This window comes from Anolis carolinensis, chromosome 1 (assembly GCF_035594765.1).
Source record: "Anolis carolinensis isolate JA03-04 chromosome 1, rAnoCar3.1.pri, whole genome shotgun sequence".
NCBI lineage: Eukaryota > Metazoa > Chordata > Lepidosauria > Squamata > Dactyloidae > Anolis > Anolis carolinensis.
Window position 1 is genome coordinate 208,055,842 of NC_085841.1, and position 24,436 is coordinate 208,080,277.

Below are 24,436 nucleotides of genomic sequence, written 5' to 3' on the forward strand. Positions count from 1 at the left end.
TTATGATGATTCATGTAGGAACCAATGACACAGCTAGGCATACTTTTCAAAAGATCACAAATGATTTTCGAGCTCTGGGAACAAAGCTAAAACTGTATAATGAACATGTGATCTTTTCATCCCTCCTCCCCGTTGTAGAACACAGCTCTACAAGGGCCGGAAAAATAGTACAGGTCAATAACTGGCTCAGAAAATGGTGTCAAGAGGAGCATTTTGGCTTCCTTGACCAAGGTCTACTCTTCCAAGAGGATGGACTACTGGCAAGTGATGGGGTGCATCTCACACAAGTAGGAAAAATCTTTTTGCACACAGACTCACAAACCTCATCAGGCGCACTTTAAACTAGATCCACTGGGGGAGGGGAATAGCAGCCTGGCGAACACTATATTACCCACAACCACAGGGAACCGCCAAAAGGCTAAACAGAGGGCTGCACAAACACAGCAAGGACCAAATACAGAGAGCACAATAATCCCAAATAAACAGCTCGAGGGGAGGTCACAGGGGCTTACATGTCTTTACACTAATGCTCAGAGCATGGGAAATAAGCAAGACGAACTCCAACTCCTAGCACAGCACCACACATACGATGTCATAGGCATCACTGAAACCTGGTGGGATGACTCCCATCACTGGAATTTAACCATTGAGGGCTATAACCTCTTTCACAGAAATAGAACAAAGGGGAGAGGAGGGGGAGTAGCTTTTTATGTCAAAAACAGTTACGTTGCAGAAGAAATGCAAGACTGTAATCCGGGAAACCAGCTTGAAAGCATCTGGATAAGAATCAAGGGAACCGGGACTCAAAAAGATCTTGTCGTGGGTGTCTACTACAGACTTCCGAGTCAGGATGGAGGACTTGATGAAGCCTTCTGTCAACAGCTGACCAAACAGGCACAAAGAAGAGATATAGTAGTCATGGGCAATTTCAATTATCCCGATATCTCTTCTTTGTGCCCAGGCCCGGCCCAACACGGCACGCTGGCCACGCCCCCGCGTTGGGCGCCACCTTCCCAGGGGCGCTATAGAGCCCGTGGGAGGCGGGGGCACACCTGGTGGAGGCGGGGCTGGATGACGCGGAGGCGTGGCCAGGTCTGGCCCCGCCTCCCGCGGGGCGCACCATGGCGCAGCCAGGCTGCGTGTGGTGGCAGTCTTTCCAGACTCCCGCCTCACGCAGCCTGGCCGCCCAGCCAGGGCGCACCCCGCGGGAGGCGGGACCGGCCACGCCTCCCACGGCGCGGGCCCGCTGCAGCGGGAGTCCTTTCAGGCTGCGGCCTGGAAGAATTCCGGTCGCAGCTTGGCTGCGCCAGGGCGCGCCCTGTGGGAGGTGGGGCCACGTCTGGCCCCGCCTCCCATGCCGCGCACCCTGGCCCCGCCTCCTGCAGCGCAGGGGAGGGGGCACAAAAACATATTTGCGTACCCCTTTAAATTTCCTTGGGCCGGTCCTGTTTGTGCCTGTTTGGTCAGCTGTTGACAGAAGGCTTCATCAAGTCCTTCATCCTGTGAATGCTAAGAGGAATAATTGCTTACATTGCTTTGTTATCTATTAATTACAATTCTTTGCTTCTGTAGACTTTTTATGTGCAAAGATTACTCACCCTTCTTGCAATCATATTTCTTTTAAAATTTGTTCTTGGGCATAATTTTAAAATACTGGCAATATAAGACAACGTGATTCCATTTAGGACTCTGTTCTATGTACATTCTCCTCATCATAGGCATTTCATTAGTGCTGTATGTATAATGCAAAAGTAACACACCCCACAGTTTTCCCTGGATTTCAAAACATTATTACGACTATGAAAATAGACCTTTTCCTCCCCGTTAAGAAAAACTTCTGTGTACATTTTTTTCTAGGCAAATCTAGCTTTGACACATTGCTGCTTGGGAGTCTTCACTTTTGCACATGCCTGGCCCGAGGAGCTGGAAAGCTCCCCTATGTGATGAAGTGTAGAAAGACTCTAATGAGGCAGCCAAGGCACTTGCCTCAAGGACTTGATATGGTGTGTCACAGCCTCTTATCGTCAGCAGCTTTTCTTCCAAATTAGCTGGAGCTTCATAGCCAAACTAATTCATTGCATTCTCAACTTTTGTATAATAATCCCAAATATATCTAATATGTAGCTAGAAAAATGAGGTTTTAGCTACCATTTTTGAAGGATTTGTATATAGGGTTCAGAATGGGATATATAGTCTTTTAGCAAAATGGTAGTGGCTGTGGTATATTATTTTCAAAAAGAGAAATTACAATAGCAAATGCACATACAGTAAAACTAATATCACAGATTGTCATGAACAGCCATAAAAAATAAGATGTGATGTTGTGCATCTTCAGTTCCTTTCTGACTTAGGGCAAGCCTAAGACAACCCTATTATGGGGATCTCTTTGTTGTGAAAGGTTGCCCATCCTCTGATGCTGAGTGGTTGCTACTTTTCCCAAGGTCATCCAGTGGGTTTCCATGGCCAAGTGGGAATTCCAGTCCTGGCCTACAGTCATAGTCCAATGCTCAACCCACTGTACCATGTTGGCCTCAGAACTAAAAACCATTAAAATACCGGTAGTCATTATAAACTAATGGAATGCCAAGAGGTAATAGATGTAAGTTAATGTAAATGTCATCTTAAAACTATGAGTTATATTTATCAAACATTGCTTTTGTTTACCTGTGCCTTTTTTTGAGGCTGAGAAAGTGGGAATTGCTCAAGGTGACCCAGTGGGTTTCAATGGCCAAGCAGAAATTGGAACCTTATTTTCCAGAATCGTATTCCAACACTTAAACCACTATACCAGGTTGGCTCCCATATCATAAGACTTGGATGTTTAGGCAAGCCTTTGAGAATGTCTAGCCCAGGGGTCCCCAAACTAAGGCCCGGGGGCCGGATGCGGCCCTCCAAGGTCATTTACCTGGCCCCCGCCCTCAGTTTTATAATATAATATATTTATATCAGTTTTAATAATATAATATATTGTATATACATATAGTATTGATACTAATATTATGTTACACAATATAATACTAATAATAATATTAATTATATGTTAGATATTACATATAATATTACAGTATAGTGGTATAGTTCAATATAGTAATATATAATGCTAATTATTGTGCTATGCTAATAATATAATATATTGTATGTACATACAGCTGCTCTGAGTCCCCTTCAGGGTGAGAAGGGTGGGATATAAATGTAGTAAATAAATGCAGTAAATAAATAATTAATTTTAGACTTAGGCTCGGCCAAAGTCTGAAATGACTTGAAGGCACACAACAACAACAATCCTAATTAACTTGACTATCTCATTGGCCAGAAGCAGACCCACATTTTCCATTGAAATCCTGATAGGTTTATGTTGGTTAACATTGTTTTCATTTTAAAATATTGTATTGTTCTTTCATTGTTATTGCTGCTGTTTTGCACTACAAAAAATAAGACATGTGCAGTGTGCATAGGAATTTGTTCATTTTTTTTCCCAAATGATAATTCGGCCCTTCAACAATCTGAAGGATTGTGGACCGGCCCTCTGCTTCAAAAGTTTGAGGACCCCTGGTCTAGCCCAATGGTCTACAATTATGATACAGTACAGCACTTTCATCCCATTCCCTTGTTCCATAGCTACAACTTGCATTATCCCTTTCCTTTCTTCTTGTTTACAGTTACAGTAGAGTCTCACTTATCCAACATAAACAGGCCGGCAGAATGTTGAATAATATGTTGGATAATAAGGAGGGATTAAGGAAAAGCCTATTAAACATCAAATTAGGTTATGATTTTACAAATTAAGCACCAAAACATCATGTTATACAACAAATTTGACAGAAAAAGTAGTTCAATACGCAGTAATGTTATGTTGTAATTACTGTATTTACGAATTTAGCACCAAAATATCACAATGTATTGAAAACATTGACCTCAAAAATGCGTTGGATAATCCAGAACGTTGGATAAGCGAGTGTTGGATAAGTGAGACTCTACTGTATCTATATTTTTACAACAGTTGACACTAAAGGTTATTGGGTGCTGTTCTGAGTTCAAATTGTTGTTTTATATGCTAGTGGTTTTATTTTAGTGTGTGTTTATTTTATGTGTTGTTTTAGGCACCTTGAGCCATATGTAAGCTGTCAGGATGCAGAGCCAGGGGGTCAGGGTGCCAGTCAGCACCCTGATGAATTGGTGAACTTCTACCCTCACCAATTCCTCCAATGTCAGAATCAAAGACATCTGCAGTCTGAAATTCAAACACTTATTTAATATTTACAAAGATACTTACAAACAGAAAAGTCCATTGCTAGAAGCCGGCATTCTTTGGCTCGGCTCTTCTCTCGCAGTTCAACAGAGATAAGAAGACACATTCCTTAGTCCGAAGGAAGTTCCGACCTCCAAGGCCGGAAATCATGCCTGATAGGTCACAGCAGGCTGTCAGTCAAACTGGCCTGCTGTTAACTGTTTCATTGCTGAAACACACACTTGCAAAACAGCAGAAACACTTGATTTACATTTCATATACACACAACCAAAAATCCGCCCCAAGTCCTTTTGGGGAGATGGAGTCTGAGTACAAAAATAAAGTTATTATTATTAGTATTAGTAATAATAATAATAATAATAATCTTTATTTGTATTCTGCTCTATCACCCCAAGGGGGCTCAGGGCAAATTCCAACATACAACGGCAAACATTCAATGCCTCCTTAAAACAAACGAATACTGACATAACATCTCAGAGAAATCCCACATATGGAAATAACATTAAAACCTAGCATCAAATTAAAGCCTAACATCAGTAAATTATACCTGACATCAATAAATTAAACTACACATAGTCAAACAAAATTATATAATAACACAAAATCTAAACAAACATCCACATTAATTTACAACAGCCAACTAGAGTTCGCAAAACAGTGTGGGTTGGTTGTATAATCAAATGATGGTCATTGAGTTGGCATGGACTAGGAAAGTCCAAATACGATATAGTTCTCAGCCAGGGGCCCGGTAGTGATCTCTCATTATCTAATTGTCACCCTCTCCATACGCTACTGAGCATAAGTAGGTCTTCAGTTTTTTGAAGGAAAGGAGGGAGGGGACAGCTTTATTTCTTTAGGGTGGGGAGTGACCACTGAGAAGGCCCTCTTGTTCCCACCAGCCGTACTTGCGATGAGGGTGGGACTGAGAGCAGGGTGGGACTGACTGCAGTGCCTGGGCTGGTTTGTAAGAGGAGATGTGTTTGGTCAAGTAGCCTGCACCCAAGCCATTTAGGGCTTTAAAGGTAATGACCAGCACTTTGTATTTAGCCAGGAAGCAGACTGGGAGCCAGTGGAGCTGCCGCAACATGGAAATGGATCTCTCCCTGTATGGGGCTCCTGTTAGTAATCTGGCTGCCGATCTCTGAATCAGTTGAAGCTTCAAAGGTAGCCCCTCATAGAGAGCATTGCAGTAACCAAACAGGATGTGACTAAGGCGTGGATTACCATGGTCAGATCTGGCATCTCAAGGTATGGGCACAACTGACACACAAGTTTTAACTGTGCGAAGGGGCTCCTGGCCACCGCCAACACCTGGGGTTCCAGAGTCAGCAATGAGTCCAGGAGCACCCCCAGACTGTGTACCTGTGTCTTCAGGGGGAGTGCGACCCCATCCAGCATGGCTGTAACCGCACACCCTGACCCGCCTTCTGACTGACCAGGAGTACCTCTGTCTTGACTGCATTTAGGCACCCAGACACAAATACACTGTTTTGTGCAGTACTGTTTAGGTGCCAATTTATCCTTTAGGGATTCCATATATACTCGAGTATAAGCCAACCCGAATATAAGCCGAGGCACCTAATTTTACCACAAAAAAACTGGGAAAACCTATTGACTCGAGTATAAGCCAGGGGAGGGAAATGCAGAAGCTACTGGTAAATTTCAAAAATAAAAATAGATACCAATAAAATTACATTAACTGAGGCATCAGTAGATTAATGTTTTTGAATAAACAAGCTCTGTAAGTAGAAAAGGAGGGACAAAAAAACCAATATGGTATTAACAATAACTTAAGAATAAGAATTCGTTTGTACTAATATTGGTAATAGTAACAGAGTTGGAAGGGAGCTCTAAGGACTATCTAGTCCAACCCCCTTCATTCTGCCTTCATGAAGGGAAAGCACAATCAAAACAACCCCAATAGATGGCCATCCAGTCTTAATAATATTAATATTAGTAATAGTTGGAAGGGACCTCTAAGGAGCATCTAGAACAAGGATCTTCTGCCTTTCTCTTTCCCTTCTCCCTTCTTCCCTTTGCTTCCTTCTTCCTCCCTTCCTTCTAACCTTTCTCCCTCTCCTCCTCCCTCCCTTTTCCCTTCTTTCCTTAGCTTCCTTCCTTTCTTCTTGCTTCCTTCCTCCCTACCTCCCTTCTCTTCCTCAACTTCTTCCTATCTTCTTCCTTCTCTCCGTCCTTCCCTTCCTTTGTTTCTCCTCCCTGCATTCCTCCTTTCCTTTCTCCCTCCTTTCCTTCTTTTCCTGGCCCTGGCAACACAACGGAGTGCACAGCCTCTCTGGTCTCGCACAGCAACCCTGTTGGGTTGCTGCACGGAGAGCAGAGGGCGCATGCACAGTGACAAAGGGGAAGCGGAGGCGCACGCCTCCCTCCAAGCTTGTCTTGCCGTGCGTGGTGCTTTCTTTCTCATTTTCTCAGCTGTCCGTGGCACGTTCTCTGCTCGCTGCCTGCCTGCCTTCCTGCCAGACTTCCAGCGGCCAGTGACGCTTGCGGTGGAACTCTGGAAATCAGGCAGGCAAGCAGGCAGGCAGGCAGCAGGACCTCTGTCGCGGATGGAGGAAGGTGTGTGCCTCCATTTCTCCTTCTGTCTCTATGCACAACCTCTCTGGTCTCACACAGCAATGAACTGGGTTGCTGCTCGGAGAGCAGAGGGTATGTGCATGGTGACAGAAGGGGAAACTGAGGTGTGTGCCTCCCTCCATGCTTATCTTGCTGCGTATGGGCCTCCCTTTCTCCTTTCAGCAGCGGCATGGCAGCGGACAAGGAGGCCACGGAGGCGAAGACAAAGCCAGGAGGCAGAAGACTGGGTGATAGCAGTGGTGGCAGTAGCGCCTGCCCCTGCTTCATTCAAATATAAGCTGAGGGGGAATTTTGAAAACTCGACCTATATTTGAGTACTAGCTGTGCCCAGCCACGTGTTGCTGTGGCATTGTCTGGTGGTGTTGGTGAGAAATTGTGGTGGTACTGAATGTCTGTTGTATGGTTGTCTTTATGTTTAGTATGCATTTGGTTGTTTGTGTCCTGTGAAAGTGGTGAGGGTAGAGGAGGTCTATGTCTCTGTGTAGTATTGTATAGTATTTATACGTTGTCCATGTGTTGTGAATGCTTGGATTGTGTCCTGCTGCATAGTAGAAAGGGTTGGACTGGATGGCCCTTAGGGGTCTCTCCAAACTCTTGTGCCTGTCCCCTGGGCTGAGTCGGTTGCTAGGAGACCAAGTGGGTGGAACTTAGCCTTCTAACTGGCAGCAATTGGATAAAAACAATTATTCCTCTCTCTCTCTAATTAGGACTTTATTTTTCTTTTCTTTTTGTTGTATCAACCTAGAGCCGTGGATGATGGGTTGTGTTGTCAAATTTCGAGGTTGGGGGGCCTGTAGTTTTGTTGTTTTGTCCGCTGCCCTGATACCATCACTCTTTTATATATATAGATAAATGGGTTATATAGCTGTGTGGAAGGGCCTTGAGTCTACACTGCCATATAATCCAGTGCAAATTAGATAATCTGTGGAAGAAGCCTAAGTGAGGCCTAAATCAGCCTGTCCCCTAACTGAAGCCTGGCTGTCCCTTGGCTGGTTGCTAGGCAACCAAGTGGGCAGAGATTAGCCCTCTAAACTGGCAGCCATTGGATAAAAAAATTATTGCTCTCCCTCTAATTAGGACTTTATTTTTCTTTTCTTTTTGTTGTATCAACCTTGAGGCATGGATGATGGGTTGTGTTGTCAAATTTTGAGGTTGGGGGGCCTGTACTTTTGTTGTTTTGTGAATTGCCGTGATGCCATCACTCTTTTATATATACAGATACACTGTATATAGACTGTTTAGCATTTTCTTCCATTTCCTATAGCAGTTTGCCTGAAACTTTGCTGAAGTATAATTTCCAATTCACATTTCTGCTGTCATCTTCAGTACCCACAGAAAGGTAAACAAGAAATGTCAGAACTTCATCTGGGAATGAGTAAGGGCCAAAATGGCATATTTAGCTATTCAGCATTCAAGCCTATGCTGTTCTTGCTGATAAACTTGCTACAGTAGAGTCTCACTTATCCAACACTCGCTTATCCAACGTTCTGGATTATCCAACGCATTTTTGTAGTCAATGTTTTCAATACATCATGATATTTTGGTGCTAAATTCATAAATACAGTAATTACTACATAGCATTACTGCGTATTGAACTACTTTTTCTGCCCAATTTGTTGTCTAACATGATGTTTTGGTGCTTAATTTGTAAAATCATAACCTAATTTGATGTTGAATAGGCTTTTCCTTAATGCCTCCTTATTATCCAACATATTCGCTTATCCAACATTCTGCTGGCCCATTTATGTTGGATAAGTGAGACTCTACTGTATTTATATGCGGCAGTCTAGGATGCTGGAGTGCCCAGTGCAAAATGTCCTCCATGTCCTCTGATATCCTGAACAAAGTTGTTGGCCACAATTCAGGGCAGGCTTATGTATACCAGATCAGTTTAATCTAAAAGTAAACAATAGAGCATACAGTAGTCTTTGCGAGCTTCATTTTGTATAATATCAGAAAAACAGTCCACACTTACATATTTTAAGACATGATTCCTTAGTTCTCCTGAATGACCAACTTTTATTTCAAAATTAGTGTGTCTATATAACAATGGCTCCCATTACTTTTTCACTTTATACAAAAGGTTTGCATGTTTCTGAAATAGTTGTTCTGGTTTTATGCCAATAGTTTTCAATCTTTGCTCTCCAGATGGGTTGGATTACAATTTTCAAAATCCCTGGCCTTTGGTGATACTAGCTGGAATTTCTGGGAATGGAAGTTTAAAATATCTGAAGAGCCAAAGCACCACCTTCTCGCATATTACAACATTAATACCATTTCTGTTGGCAATTTGCTAACTGTCCACAATGTTGTTATTATTTTCATTTATAAAATGGCAGCAAATGATGTTAAGAGAACTATAAAGAGGAGAGAGGGAGAAACTGTTGGTATTTAGCATTTGGACCCAGGATTCCCATGGATACCAAAATCCATAGATACTCAAGTCCTATTATATACAGTGGCATAGTTAAATCCCATATATGAAATGACAGACAACTCTAATTGTAGAGGACTAGCCCAGAGGGGAGTAAAGGAGAGAATTCCAGGAGAGCAATAAAACAAGCCTTTTATTATCATAGCTGATGATAAGGCAAAACAGCCTTAGGTACCCACATTTTGTGGGTCTGTGCCATCCAAATGGCCGTCGCAAAGCATGTCGTAGCAAACAAAGAATTTTGTATCTCGGCCTTATCTAGAACTGACCAATGGCTGAGACTCTTTTCCACCTTTCACATCTACTTTGGCACAAATGATATCAATGACCTAACTTGTTTACTCTGAGCTTTCTTCTCTCTCTGGAACTTCCTGAAGGAAGGCACCAGCTCACAGGAAGAGGAGGGGCACAGGCCCTGTGTTGCACATACTACTTTGATTCATACAAAGTGCTTATATTGTCTATATAAAGGCTATATGATATATGCAGAGGCAAAGCTATATAGGCAATAATCTACTATTTTCTGGCCCATGGTCCCTACATAATGAGTGTTAGAGTATGAAGATTTGTGAAATGGTGGAAGGCTACAGCAAGATAGCCATATACATTAATGTAGTAACCAGCACATGGCAAAATCAAGGTTTGTCATGGTTGGTTGAATATGTGGGTGCAGAACCCATGGATATAGAGGACCAACTGTATATGACTTTTCATATACATTTTCGTATATATTTCACAATATGTTTAGCTAAGCATGTTCATTTCATGCTTTAAGTATTTCTAAGATATTTGCACAATAAATGGCATTAGTAAACTGTTAACAATAAAAATGTTAACATTCAAACAGAAGCCTAATTAATTAAATACCTTACACTGATTACTTCCTTCAGTGATCTATAAAGAAGAAAAGAGGAGGACAATTTAGTATGAACTTGAGCTTCCCACGTAACAACTGGCTCATTGCAGAATGAAGAAGAATCTGTATTGCTTTGAACAAGCAAAAAAAAAAAATCTCAGCCCACCCATCTTCTGGTTTGTAGTATATGGCAACTTATGCTTATGCATTTTCCCTTGTTATTTAGGCATTTTCTGGCTTCTCTGTCGCCCAGTCTTAATGCTAGATGATCAGTGAATCTGACAAAGCTTCAGTCAAAGGAGACCCAGTATTGTTGTTATGTCATGCATTTTATCAAGAACATATTCAAGTAATTTTTTATCTTTTGTCCTAGTTTCTAGTCCTGATTTTGTCATTACAACATACAATGTATGTAGGAGACTAAACCTGCAAAAGCAATAATCTTGTCCAAACAGATGAAGAAAAAGCCCATGCCTGGCAGCTTTCAAATGAGGGCAGCTGTTTTTTATCTCTTCAGTCCCGGAGGTGTGCTTTGTTTGCCTCGCTGGGTGCCTTGCATGGCCCACACTCATCCCATCTATGCATTTAGTATTTTAATCAGAGGCTTTATCAGTCCTGTCCAGCTACTACAGTGTGTCACATGGTGACCAGATTTGGCCCACAGGCCTTGTGTTTGACACAAACACACACCAGAAAAATGCTGATGCTGTTCATCTACTTTCTGAATAAAATACCAAATCTGCTTTTGAAAAGAGCCAAGTTGTTTGGTGAGCTTATAAACTAGAAGAAGAACACCAACAGTAAAATATTACAGCAACTAGCTTTCTTGCATTGGCAAGCTCTGCAGAGGATGGTTTTGAATTAGTCAGCTTGAGTTCTATTAACAGCAAATATGGAAGTGAATTTTTGCTCTAAGAAACCCTCTTACCCCCTGATTATCATCTTAGTTTATTTAGTTTATTATATTCATATTCCCTGTTGTTCTGTTCCATAGCTCAGGGAACAGTTTTGAACACTTTCTTTTTTGGACTACAGCTCCCAGCCTCCATTATCCATCTATGATAATGGTTGAGGGGTAGAGACACTACGGTCCTCTATGGTCGAATTTTCTCAGACTAGATGCTGAAGAGTTTTAACGTTGGTGAGAACCTATCATCCTGTGACACTCTAGAGATAAAGAAGTAAAATAATAATTATTATATTAGGTAGGGTTACTTGAGCATCCATGAATATTGGTATCCACAGAGGGTACTGAATGCAGTGGATACCAAGGGCACACTTTTGGCATTTCTTCTACAATGATTGACATAACTAGTCCCCTGGAATAAATTGCTCATAGGTTTTATTTAACTATTCAGCTAGAGATAAAGAGAAACTCAAACTCCAATATGAGTGAACAGGCTTAAATAAGTATACACATTGGTTAAAAATGATGATTTTCTGTGCTAAAATGTTGTGGTACAGAATGAAGCCTATCATAAAATCAGCATTAACTCCTTATAGTTGTGAAATGGCATTTAAGGAGATAGCTATCACTTTCCTTCTTATCATTGAATCTGTTGTTGCATACAAGCATTTTTATTTATTTGTTCTTGGTGCAGTCCCTCCAGATGTTTATGAAAGTAACATTCTGAAGGAAAACCTTCCATTGCTTTAACTCTTCCACTGGACCGGAAATATGCTGATTACATATTCATAATTTTTGTTTTTAAATACCCAAATAGAATATTTTCTGCTACAAAGTCCTAAGTCTTTTGTATTAACACACCAAAGAAAAAGAATAGGTTTCTCCTGTACTATTGATATTGTGTTTATAGCTATAGTCTGTTGTCACTCTGCAGCTTGATTTTGTTGCTGTAAACTGCTTGAGAAATGCACTATAAATAAGTTTTCAAAACATGCTATAAAAATGAAATGTAAGGATGGGACCATGGTTAAGTGTTTAATTCAAATTCATATATCCTGCTGCTGGTATTAAATGGAGAAGGGAAATGGCTGCCAGTTGTATTTTTTCTATATTGGGGATTATGACATAATACAAAATGACTATGCACTTAGTGGTCTTTCTGGTGTCCAGCCATGTTTAAAGAGTAAGACTCCCTGGTTACCCTTATTAACCTTTGCCAAGAGAGGGATAACTGGAGGATATAAATCTGCAAATTTTCTTAGAATTTTCAATAATTTACACTATTGGAGCCCCCAATGGCGCAGTGAGTTAAACTGCTGAGCTGCTGAACTTGCTGACCGAAAGGTCAGCGGTTTGAATGCAGGTTTGCAATTCGAAAAAATACAACTGTGGGTAGAGTAATAGGTACCACTCCAGTGGGTAGAGGAAACGGCACTCCATGCAGTCATGCTGGCCACATGACCTTGGAGGCGTCTACAAACAACACCAGGCTTAGAAATAGAGATGAGCACCAACCCCCAGAGTCAGACACAACTAGACTTAATGTCTGGGGAAAACTTTTATCTTTACTTTAGACTATTGGAAATGAGCAAACTTATGCAAAGTCAGGGCCCCTGGTGGTGGCGCAGTGTGTTAGAGCGCTGAGCTGCTGAACTTGCAGACCGAAAGGTCCGAGGTTCAAATCCCGGGAGCGGAATGAGCGCCCGCTGTTAGCCCCAGCTCCTGCCAACCTAGCAGTTCGAAAACATGCAAATGATCAATAGGTACCGCTCCGGCGGGAAGGTAACAGCGCTCCATGCAGTCATGCCGGCCACATAACCTTGGAGGTGTCTATGGACAATGCCAGCTCTTTGGCTTAGAAATGGAGATGAGCACAACCCCCAGAGTCGGACACGACTGGACTTAACGTCAGGGGAAAACCTTTGCCTTTACCTATGCAAAGTCAAAACAGAATAGGTTAGCATCGACCAAAAATCCTTAAAGATGGAAAGAGAGAGCAATATTATGGATTATTTCGAAGCCTATCCAAAAGAGCCCCCAACACGTCTGCTTGTGGGAGACAGTTGGTGTATATTCTGAGTTTTCCCAGTGCAAGAAGGAGAAGAAACCCAAGGTCTGCATGATCAATTCCAAACCTTCCTCCCTGACCTAGAAATGGGGATTGGGGATGCCATGTAATAAAAGGGTAACCACAGTATTGACAATTAGGAAAAATAGCATACCCTTTTAAATAATGTACATATGTGTGTATGTGTACGCATTTTAAATGTTGCTTTGAAATAAGCACTTCAGATTTGTGTTGTCCTCTTCACTTCGAGTAGAAATGCAAACTCAGCTGCTCAAATACTAGGCTGTTGGGTATATCCTATTAGGAGGTAGCTCTAACAGGCATCCACTAGTGTGCATACGATCTTCACACAAAGAAAAGCCCTCTTCTGCATTGTACCCAGAATTTTCTATACACAAAAAAGAACGGCTTTGTTGCTCAAATTTTATTTTTTCTCTTTAAGCTTGTGTTTGTGGCATCTTGGGTCTTTTATACGGTATATCAACAAGCATAATCAGTATTAATTTTGCAAGAAAAATCATAGCAGAGAGGTTGAAGTTGGTATACATTTTTAAAAATAATTATCACTATGCTCATTTGTTGTTTTTTTCTTCTGTTTTTCAGGTTCACACATTTAGGGGTCCACACTGGTGTGAATATTGTGCCAACTTCATGTGGGGCCTCATTGCTCAGGGAGTGAAATGTGCAGGTAACCAATTATACAGATTGTTTATACGTTGCTGCCACCTTCAGCTGCTTTTCCATTTCATAATAAAATGTGCTCTCTCAATCCTGAAATGAATCCAGTTATAGCTAACAAAAAGATTCCAACTGGTATGACATAAAGGTAAATCAGGCCTTTATGTTAATCACCCAATATATTGGTGATTTGGCGTTCAGCCTTGTCACATAAAAATAATAAAAGTAATAAAACAGAGACTAAAACAATTGTAAAATAATCATCAAACAGCAGTAGGTGCAACAAAAACAGTAAATTAAACGTTAAAGCTTCCCTGGTTATACATAATTATCAGTTGTAGGAATCAAAAAGAGAGATTGAGACCAGTATATAACAGGCTGCTCGTGAGAGAGTGGGAACTGATACGTCTTTGAAATACAGTCAGTCCTCCACATTTGCTTGCATTAAGGATGCAGGGCCCCCACAAAGGTAAAAAACACAAATAAAAACACACTCTAGGAATCTTTAGTTACTCCAACACATTTTTGTGATCAACATCCACTTGAACTTGATGATAAAATTGCAGTGGAGTACCTAGAGATTCCTGTGGAGGGGTTCGGTTTAGGGATCTTGTTCGGTCCTCTTAACACAACTCTGATCAACCCCTGGCCATAGAATTGCACCGAAGGACCTAGACTAGAGGTTCCTAGAGAGAACATTTCAATCAAATCTGGAAATGATCAAATCTACAGAAATCAAACCCACAGACAGTGCTTTAGATTTCACATGGAACTAAGTTTGCTATTGCATGGATTGCATGTGATCAGGATCTGTAGCCCTTGGGCCATCTGATAAAAAGAAGGTTTTCAGAGAAATTGAGAATTGTTGTCTTAATGTGGCCCACCAGGAGATGTGATTCCCTTTTATATTGCTGTTCACATATGAACACACATAGCAGCTAACATCACAGCTGCTGGACATGACCAAAACACCAGTTTCAGTTGTGTAGTAGTGGGTGCATCCCTTGGAGGAAATGGAGAACCCCAAAATGGGACAGAGGTCATTCTTCATAGCTATGAGCCCTCGGCAAGAACATCTCATTTCAGAAGTTCATTTGTATTCTTTCGTAGTTTTTTTGTAGTAGTAATTTTTCTGAAAAAATCCGGTCCATGTCCTAGAGGTGGTTAAGCTACTTTAAAAAAGAACGAATAGAAACATCCATAATCTAGTGGCAATATCCTACTACAGTTCCCTTATTAATGGCTTCAGTATGGCATTCTCTTAATTCATAGAAGTAGCGTTCCAAGCTCTGCGGTAACCTACAAGTTCTTTTTCTAGAAAACATTCTAAAATTGTTTTGCCTATTGCTTCATTTTAATGTAGTTTTGCAAACAATTTGGTTTTTATAGTACATACTTCACAATTGCTGGAGAAAATGACCTAACTTGCATCAAAGCCATGCATGTGCCAAATGAGAAAATACAACAGTGACCATTCTGAATCCAGGTGTTGGTTGCTTTGTGGACAAATCCTTATATGCAGCACATTTTAGGATTCCTTTTACAATATTGCATGCTCATAGAAATTCGTATGGGGAGAGGGGTGTATATTGCATTTTCTCAAATAAGCAGTAAATTAATCTTTAGCTCAAGAACTTGCTGGTCTTTTTCAGAGTGAATTCATAATCAGAATATCTTTTCAGTGGTGCATGACATACCATAGCGTGCACTTTCTGTCTTCTGTAGCAAGTGGGTGGTTTGTGTCCTGCATGGATATGGTTTATGTAATGTTCTTTCATGCACTATGCATTCCCACCTACATTAAAATAATCCTTTAGCCCTGATTTTTCCAAAGCCTTGAGTGGGAGGGAGAAAAAAAGAAAGTGGCTGCCTACCTCATTCTGAACAAAAAAGAGAATAAACCCAGTTCCAGAGCTTTTATTCTTTCTCGGCCTTTTCATTTTCTCAAGCTTTCATTTTGCTTAAGTGACTCACAGTATTAAAGCTAAAGAAACCCACCATCTCCTTGGCAGCAGTGCTGTGGTGGGAGGAAGATTGTAGAGGTGCTCAAACAAGGAAGCCTGACAATGGGTTGAATCATTGGCCACAACATAAATGTGTATACCACAATTGTTCCTTCCTGACCCCTGAAGGTGACCAGCCATGCATGTTGCACAGAAAGACTACTTAGTTGGGAAGAATGTTGGGAAGAATATACTAACTTGCATTTAAAAAAGCAAAACCTCTTACTGATTAGCCAGATTAAAGAAAACTTGATATATTCTATTTTATACCTGTTACATTTTCTCCTACGCTGAGAGAACGTAGGGGGAAAGGTAACATTAGAAGTGACCCTTGCACTTTCACTTTACCATCACATGATTTTTTTCACATGCAAACATGTTTTAGGTTCCATTAGTAGTCTTTATATTAAATACAAACCAGTTTTGCCTTAAATACCGTGACCACTTGTTGTGAAACCAATTTGGTGCCCCCTGGCTATGCTGCTGCTGCTCAGTCGTTTAGTCGTCTCCAACTCTTTGTGACCGCATGGACCAGTCCACGCCAGAGTTCCCTGTCGGCCGTCACCGCCCCCAGTTCCTTCAAGGTCAACCCAGTCACTTCAACGATACCGTCCATCCATCTTGTCCTTGGTCGGCCTCTCTTCCTTTTTCCTTCCTTTTTCCCCAGCATCGTGATCTTTTCCAAGCTTTCCTGTCTCCTCATGATGTGGCCAAAATACTTCAGCTTTGCCTCTAATATCCTTCCCTCCAGTGAGCAGCCGGGCATTATTTCCTGGAGGATGGACTGGTTGGATCTTCTTGCGGTCCAAGGCACTCTCAGGATTTTCCTCCAGCACCAGAGTTCAAAAACATCTATCTCAGCCTTCCTTATGGTCCAGCTCTCGTATCCATAGGTTAATAATAATAATAATAATAATAATAATAATAATAATAATAATAATAATAATAACTTTATTTTTATACCCTGCCCCATCTCCCCGAAGGGACTCGAGGCGGCTTACATGGGGCCTGGCCCGATAAAACAAACAAATAACAGTAACAAAGCAATAAAACAATTGTCCCAGTAAAAAACATCAACATCAATAAAAACAATCATTAAAATCAACAAGCAGGATACAGTATTAAAAACAGGAGACTAAGTCGTAGATCCCAGGCAAAGTGCAGAGTGTTACGAAATGGGAAAAGGAAATTTCACAGTTGAATGGACAATAAAGTGCGGTATAAAATGGCAAGACAACAACAATGGGATGGACAGCTAGATCAATCCAGCAACAATTAAACAATTAAAGGCCTTTTGGAAGAGCCAGGTTTTTAAGCTCTTCCGGAAGGAGAGGAGGGTAGGGGCCTGCCTGATCTCTCTAGGTAGAGAGCTCCAAAGCCAGGGGGCCACGACGGAGAAGGCCCTCTCTCTCGTCCCCACCAACCGTGACTGTGAGGGTGGTGGGAGCAAGAGAAGGGCCTCCCCCGACGAGCGAAGAGAACGTGTGGGTTCATAGAGGGAGATGCGGTCTCTAAGATAGGTGGGTCCCAAACTGTTTAGGGCTTTGTAGGTGATAACCTGCACCTTGAATTGGGCCCGGAAAATAAATGGCAGCCAGTGGAGCTCCTTAAACACAGGCGTTGAACGCGCCCTGTAATTCGCTCCAGTTAAAAGCCTGGCTGCCGAACGTTGTACTAGTTGTAATTTCCGGGCCGTCTTCAAAGGCAGCCCCACGTAGAGCGCATTGCAATAGTCCAGTCTAGAGGTAACTAAGGCATGGACCACCATGGTCAGATCAGACTTCTCGAGGTATGGTCGCAGCTGGCGCACAAGTTTTAATTGTGCAAAGGCCCTCCCGGCCACGGCCGACACCTGAGCCTCAAGCGTCAGCCCCGAATCCAGGAGGACCCCCAAGCTGCGGACCTGCGCCTTCAGGGGGAGTGCGACCCCGTCAAGCATAGGTTACTATGGGGAATATCATTGCTTTGACTATGCGGACCTTCGTTGCCAGTATGATGTCTCTGCTCTTCACTATTTTGTCAAGGTTGGCCATTGCTCTCCTCTCAAGAAGTAAATGTCTTCTGATTTCCTGGCTGCAGTCTGCATCTGCAATGATCTTCGCGCCTAAAAATATAAAGTCTGTCACTGCCTCCATGTTTTCTCCCTCTATTTGCCAGTTATCAATAGGAGTGGTTGCCATGATCTTGGTTTTCTTGACGTTTAACTGCAACCCAGCTTTTGCACTTTCTTCTTTCACCTTGATAATAAGGCTCCTCAGCTCCTCCTCGCTTTCGGCCATCAGAGTGGTATCATCTGCATACCTAAGGTTGTTAATGTTTCTTCCAGCAATTTTAACTCCGGCCTTGGATTCCTCAAGCTAAAGAATGCTCAAACTTACGTACAGTGGCACTTATTTCCCATGCCAGTAAGGTAATGCTCAAGATCCTGCAAGGCAGACTCCAGCAATACATGGAGCGAGAGTTGCCAGATGTCCAAGCTGGGTTCAGAAAAGGCAGAGGAACCAGAGACCAAATTGCCAATATCCGCTGGATAATGGAGGAGGCCAGGGAGTTTCAGAAAAACATCTACTTCTGTTTTATTGACTATTCTAAAGCCTTCGACTGTGTGGATCATAATAAACTATAGCATGTTCTTGGTGGTATGGAGATACCAAGTCACCTTGTCTGTCTTCTGAGAAATCTGTAATAAAGACCAAGTAGCCACAGTAAGAACAAATCACGGAACAACAGACTGGTTCACTGGCTATGGTGAATGTTAATTTTTTTTGAGAGAGAGAAAATAGATAACATATACCAGACAAAAATGTTTTGGTTTCTATGCTGCTGTTGTGCAAGTATGAGCAAATTGGGGTTCTCCAGATTACAGCTACCATCATCCCTGACATCTGATGGTGCTAATCCATGCCCTCTTCCAGGAGTAGATTAAACTTGAAACTAGGTGTGGGGGCTGTTTTAGAGAGAAATGGGGGAATTTGGGGCAATACTAGTCATTTCTTATTAACAGTTCTGGATAAGAGCATGTAGCAGTAATCCTTTTATTGCTCAGTTTTAGAGAGACTTGGTGTTGGGTTTCTGGTGTACATGAGAATAGAGTCTTAGAGAAATCTGGATTTGAATACCCTTCCAGCTATGAAGGGTGTTGGGTGGCATAACCACAAAACTACCTTTTCTTCTTGACAGAATTGATGTGATACCCATGAATAGTGCCCTAAATTTCTTGCAGAAAGCACAAGATATAAATAGGATGAATAAATACATGCAGTTCAGTTTCTGCTGCACTTGACATTCGCTCGTGATGGACGGATTGAGCAAAACAGGACTGCCAAGACAGTTTGCGTCAACAAAGAGGCAAACAAAAAAAACAAAAACTTGGATGAAAGGCAGCTTCAAAGACAGATTTTCTAACCAGAACTTGAAAATGTTACCCTAAAAATAATTAATTGCAGTAATAATTCTGAGCCCTCAAGTAGTTAGTTAGCAGGTGCCCTCATATCCTCCTTATGGGTTTCCCTTTGGCAACTGATGGGTCATTTTGTGAACAGAGTGTTGAACTCGATAAGCCTTTGGTCTAATCCAGCAGGGCTTATTTTATGTTCTTTTTTACATTATGTGGCAGTTTTTAACATTAACTCCTTTCTCATCTCAAAAGTAAAGAATAAACTTTCAAAATACTTTAGTCTTGAATGCGGTGTCCCTTTTAACCTGCGTCCTCAGTAGTTCTGATAATTTAAATGCAAAATGTAAAGTCCACCTGAAAGCATTTTGTAAGGAAGAGAGATTGGGTTGTTGCCAAACTGGACAGCTGTATGTCCCCCTTCAGTTTCATTGCTGCTGTAGTCTAGGAAATTGTGGAGCAAAATGGCAGCTTGGCATAGGAACAAAGAGGCAACATGCGTTCAGAGCTTCCCAATCACTTACTCTTTCCAACAGACCCTACTCCATCCCTTGTCTCCAGCCTGTGGCTAGCATCTACAGCTGCTGGTGACCCCATAGCTGGCAATCCTGTCCTATGAGCCACTGCTTTTGGGAGATGTAAGAAGGAGCAGAACAAAGACTGTACTTTCTGCAAAAGAATGAATTTACTGCCCTGATTCCATCAATAAATTGTTCTTAACTTATTGATTCCTCCTGTAAAAAAGTATTCCCTAAGATAGTAATCCTTTAATTAAGGTTGTATTGCTGAATTAGACTTGATATGTTGAGTACATCCTTTGTCATGTACAGTACTTCAAATCCAGTGTAACTGAAGCATTTCCTAGTTGTCTTCTTGAGAGCATATAAACCTTTTTTTTCTTTTCCCCCATTGCTGCTTATTTTCAAATATGTCGGAATTCATATTCTTTCTTTCCTAGTGTAGCCTATAAAATATGATGGTCATGTATTTAACATACAGTGATATTTCTACGTATAAAGCATGCTCGGCAACTGTATATTCCAGTGATTTAGAAATACAATGAAGGTTAAAGCTGACTGAAATCAAATCAGCAGTAGAACAGAAAGTGACAGCTCTGCTTATTGTACTCTCAGCAAATATTTGAAATGGGTTCTCTTGGGGCATTCTTAATACAGTGCTTACAGTTCTTGTGTTTGCTCATGCATTAATGAAAGCACATTATTTTAGCTTTCAGTGGAGAACGCTAGGATTGATCTTTTCTCTCCTTAAATATTAAGTCTTTTGTGTGCTGCCTAAAAAAACACAGAGAAAGAACAACTTATTAATTAGCCAGATTAATAACTGGGACGGCATACAGGGAGCGTACCACCCCCCTGCTAGGCCAGCTCCACTGGCTGTCGATATGCTACCGAGCCCAATTAAAAGTGCTTGTCTTGACCTATAAAGCCCTAAATGGTTCTGGCCCAATCTACTTGTCCGAACGTATCTCCTCCTATGAGCCAGCAAGATCCCTAAGATCATCTGGTGAGGCAAGCGCGGCTGGTGGGAACGATGGACAGGGCCTTCTCGGTGGTGGCTCCCTGGCTGTGGAACACCCTCCCCAGAGATATTCGACAAGCCCTAACCCTCCTGGGCTTCAGAAGAGCTCTAAAAACATGGTTATGTACTCAGGCTTTTAATGAATAAATGACAAAGATGACATGGACCGATTTGTGGCTAAACCATGATGTTTCTTGGATGAATGGATCTAATCATATGTTTTTAAAAAAATTATATTGTATTTTAATAGTTTTAATTGATTGTATGTACTGTTTGTAATTTTTAGCTATGTGTAGGCATTGAATTTCTGCCAATTGTTATAAACCGCCCTGAGTCCCTTCGGGTGAGAAGGGCGGGATATAAATGTTGGAAATAAATAAATTTTGACTCACAATATCTGAACATCTGTTTCAGAATGTTGTCAAGTGCTCCATCAACTAATAAAATTAAAGATGTAATAGTCTCTTTTGCCTTGGTGGTCTGAGAAAAATTAAGAACAATTGACTGATCTGAAAATGATTTGTAGAGGAAATTGGCTACAAATTAACATGATTAGTTCTCATAATAAGGCTACCCAGACAGTCAAGGCCACTTCCTCTCCTACAAATAAACTCCCATATTCCATACTTAAAACACGTTGAGAAGGGTCATAGTTTGATTATTAGGTACATGCTTTGCATTAACAAAGGAGCAGGCAGTGGCATGTCAGAGTGTGTCAAACAGCAGGATTGGGAATTACTTCACTTCACTTCACTTTATTTCTGAATTAGTCGCTCTCCACCAGAGTGCTCCGAGCGACTTACAATTTAAAATATCATTCCACAATATAAAAACATTCAACATAAAAACATTCAACAGTGACTATTTGGCAAATTTGATCTGATTTACTTAAATGCACAACCAAACAGCCAAGTTTTGAGCGCTTTTACAAAAGGTCGCAACTCCGACATTGCTCTAACATATGGAGGCAATGAGTTCCACAAAATTGGAGCATAGGTCGAAAGGGCTCTACACCTTGTAGCTTCCAGGTGTACCTCCCTAGGGCCCGGTACGTATAGGAGATTTTCCTGGGAGGATCGAGGTGACCACTGATGGAAAAAAGTAATGAGGTATAATGGTCCTTGGCCATTTCGAGCTTTAAATGTCAGGATCAGTATCTTGTAAGAGATCCTCGAGGATACCCAGAATACATAATACAATCAGCCTACTCGAAGGTTGCCAGTATTCCCAGATCTAAACTCCTAGAGGACAAAATTAGATCAGGAGTAGACAGATTGATATGGCCACACACACTTACAAGTTTGTCCAATCTAGCTATCAAAACTGTTAAAAAATACTGGAACTTGATAAGAGACATCCCTGGATGTGATAGACCCCCATCGGTAGCATATAAAAGAACAAGGAATATTGGGGATATATTGGTACATTCAAACATAACCCATAGGCCCCGGACTGTAAAATCTAATCTGGTAGGCAATTACCGCTGCCACCAATGTTCAGTATGCAGCCAATTGATAGAGACCAAAATCTTGACACACCAACATCTATCATTTGAATTTAAATTTCCCCATTTTGCCACCTGCACGACTAAAGGGGTTATTTACATGATAATTTGTGATTGTAATTTATCATATGTGGGGCAGACTCGTCGAGAAGTTAAGAGCAGAATTATAGAGCACAGGAGTAAAATACGAAATTATGCCAGAGAATCTATACTGTATAAACATTTATATGATCTACAGCATAGCCCTGATTCATTCAAATATCACATACTAGAAGTAGTATTACAATCCAAACATATGGACTTCAATAATAAACTTTTGCAAAGAGAAACATATTGGATTTTCAGATTACAGACAGAATATCCACAGGGCTTAAACGAAAAAAATTCATACAGTTGTTATATATAGAACCTTTTTCATACTATACATCCCTATTTTGAATACACCCAATACAATAAGGGTACTCATAGCACCATCTGGTGGTAATTTCTTCTATTCCTTTATCTTCAGCTGAGCCTCTCTGTTTCTTTAACATCTTCCCCTTTAAATTGAGGCAACCCCTTGATGCTTTTCATACTCGTAGTTAGAACCCAACACATAGCAGAGTATCCCGTGAGTATATACTGTTTAGGAAATATACAATTTGTTTAAAAACAATTATTTTGGATGTATGTAGCTCTTTAATGCTTACAGCCACTCCTTGTTCCTTTGACCTAGATTCCACTGTAAAAAACATGTATCTCTAAGGAGAACAAGTGTTAAATTTGGAACTTTGTAATTATTTTGCAATGTTTTTTATAGTTGATGTTCAATGGATAGGTAGTTACTTATATTTTATGTATGTAACTATTGGTTTCTTTGATATATATTTCACAGTGTAAATGACATGTATCTCTAAAGAGAACCAGTGTTAAGTTTGGAACCATGTTAGTATTTGGCAATGGATGATGTTCTATGGATATATTTTCTTATGTTAGTGTACGTAACTATTTTCAGACCACCAGAGGAAGGCCTGATGCGGGGCCGAAACCGGTCGTGGCGGACTTATTCTTCTCGGCATTAGAATACACAACGCCGACTGCATTTCAATGTATATTGGACAATCCATTTGACGCTGTTTGTTATTACTGTGAATTTAAACAGTATAACTAATTTGCCAGACATATTGTTTACTGAACTGGTTTATTTTCAATTGTGTATAGAGTAGGTTATTTATTTCGTGTCAAAAGCATTGTACAATGAATACATTTCAAATAATGGAAATTAAAAAAAAAGAAGAAGAAATTACAAGCAACTAAATAGTTTTGGACCAAAAGCGGGCAACAGCAACCTCATTGTCTGTAGCTTTAAACAACTCCTCCTCCGTGCATGAGGCAGGGCATTGTGGGCAAGTATACATATGCGGAGTTGTTTGTTCAGCTCCACAGTCACACAAGGTGGAAGATTCCTCCAGGTAGTGCCACCTTGCCAAGTTGTATTTTGATCTGCCCACTCCACTTCTGAGTCTGTTCAGGGACTTCCAAGTTGCCCATTCTTGGTTTGCCCCTGGAGGAAGACCCTCTTGGGGGGTCATCCAGTTAGAATTGCCAGGTTTAGCTGCCCAGAGGGACACCCTTGCTGTTGCTGGAGGAACATCAAGAGGAGTGGTGGTTCTCATGAAGCCCTTCCTTGATTTGAGTCTGGTGGGAGGAGGGTGATAGCCATGCAGTGGGTGGCTTTCACAATGTTCGACCTTTTTTCTCTCACCGTTCGCAGCAACTTCCCGTCGCACGTCAGGAGGGGCAATGCCAGCTAACTTGTAGAGTTTATCAACAGGTGTAGGTTTAAGGCATCCTGTGATGATTCTGCATGTTTCATTCAGTGCTATGTCCACCTGCTTTGCATGGGCAGACTTGTGCCAAACAGGACAGGCATACTCTGCAGTTGAGAAAGACAAGGCCAGGGCTGATGTTCTTATTACTTGTGGGTCTGCACCCCATGCGCTGCCAGTCAGTTTCCGCAGGATGTTATTGCGTGCAGCTACTTTGTGCTTGGTGTTCATGCAGTGTTTCCTATATGTTAGTGTTCGGTCTAAGGTGACACCAAGGTATTTAGGATGGAAACAGTGTTCGGGCTCTTGGCCTTCCCAAGTAACTTTCAGTTTCCTGTTGGCTTCGCGATTACGTAGGTGGAAAGCACACACTTGTATCTTGGCAGGGTTAGGCTTCAGGT

General features: G+C 41.4%; 1 protein-coding gene across 11 annotated transcripts in view; it reads left to right on the plus strand.

Annotated features, from left to right (window-relative positions):
- The window catches only part of chn1 (chimerin 1), a 225,299-nt gene that overhangs the window by 169,081 nt on the left and 31,782 nt on the right, over positions 1-24,436 (plus strand). For all 11 annotated transcript variants that reach the window (XM_062969167.1, XM_062969163.1, XM_062969162.1 and 8 more), the window contains one exon: positions 13,713-13,797. In XM_062969167.1, the coding sequence (XP_062825237.1) occupies positions 13,713-13,797 (85 nt within the window). The remainder of the gene's footprint in view (positions 1-13,712; positions 13,798-24,436) is intronic.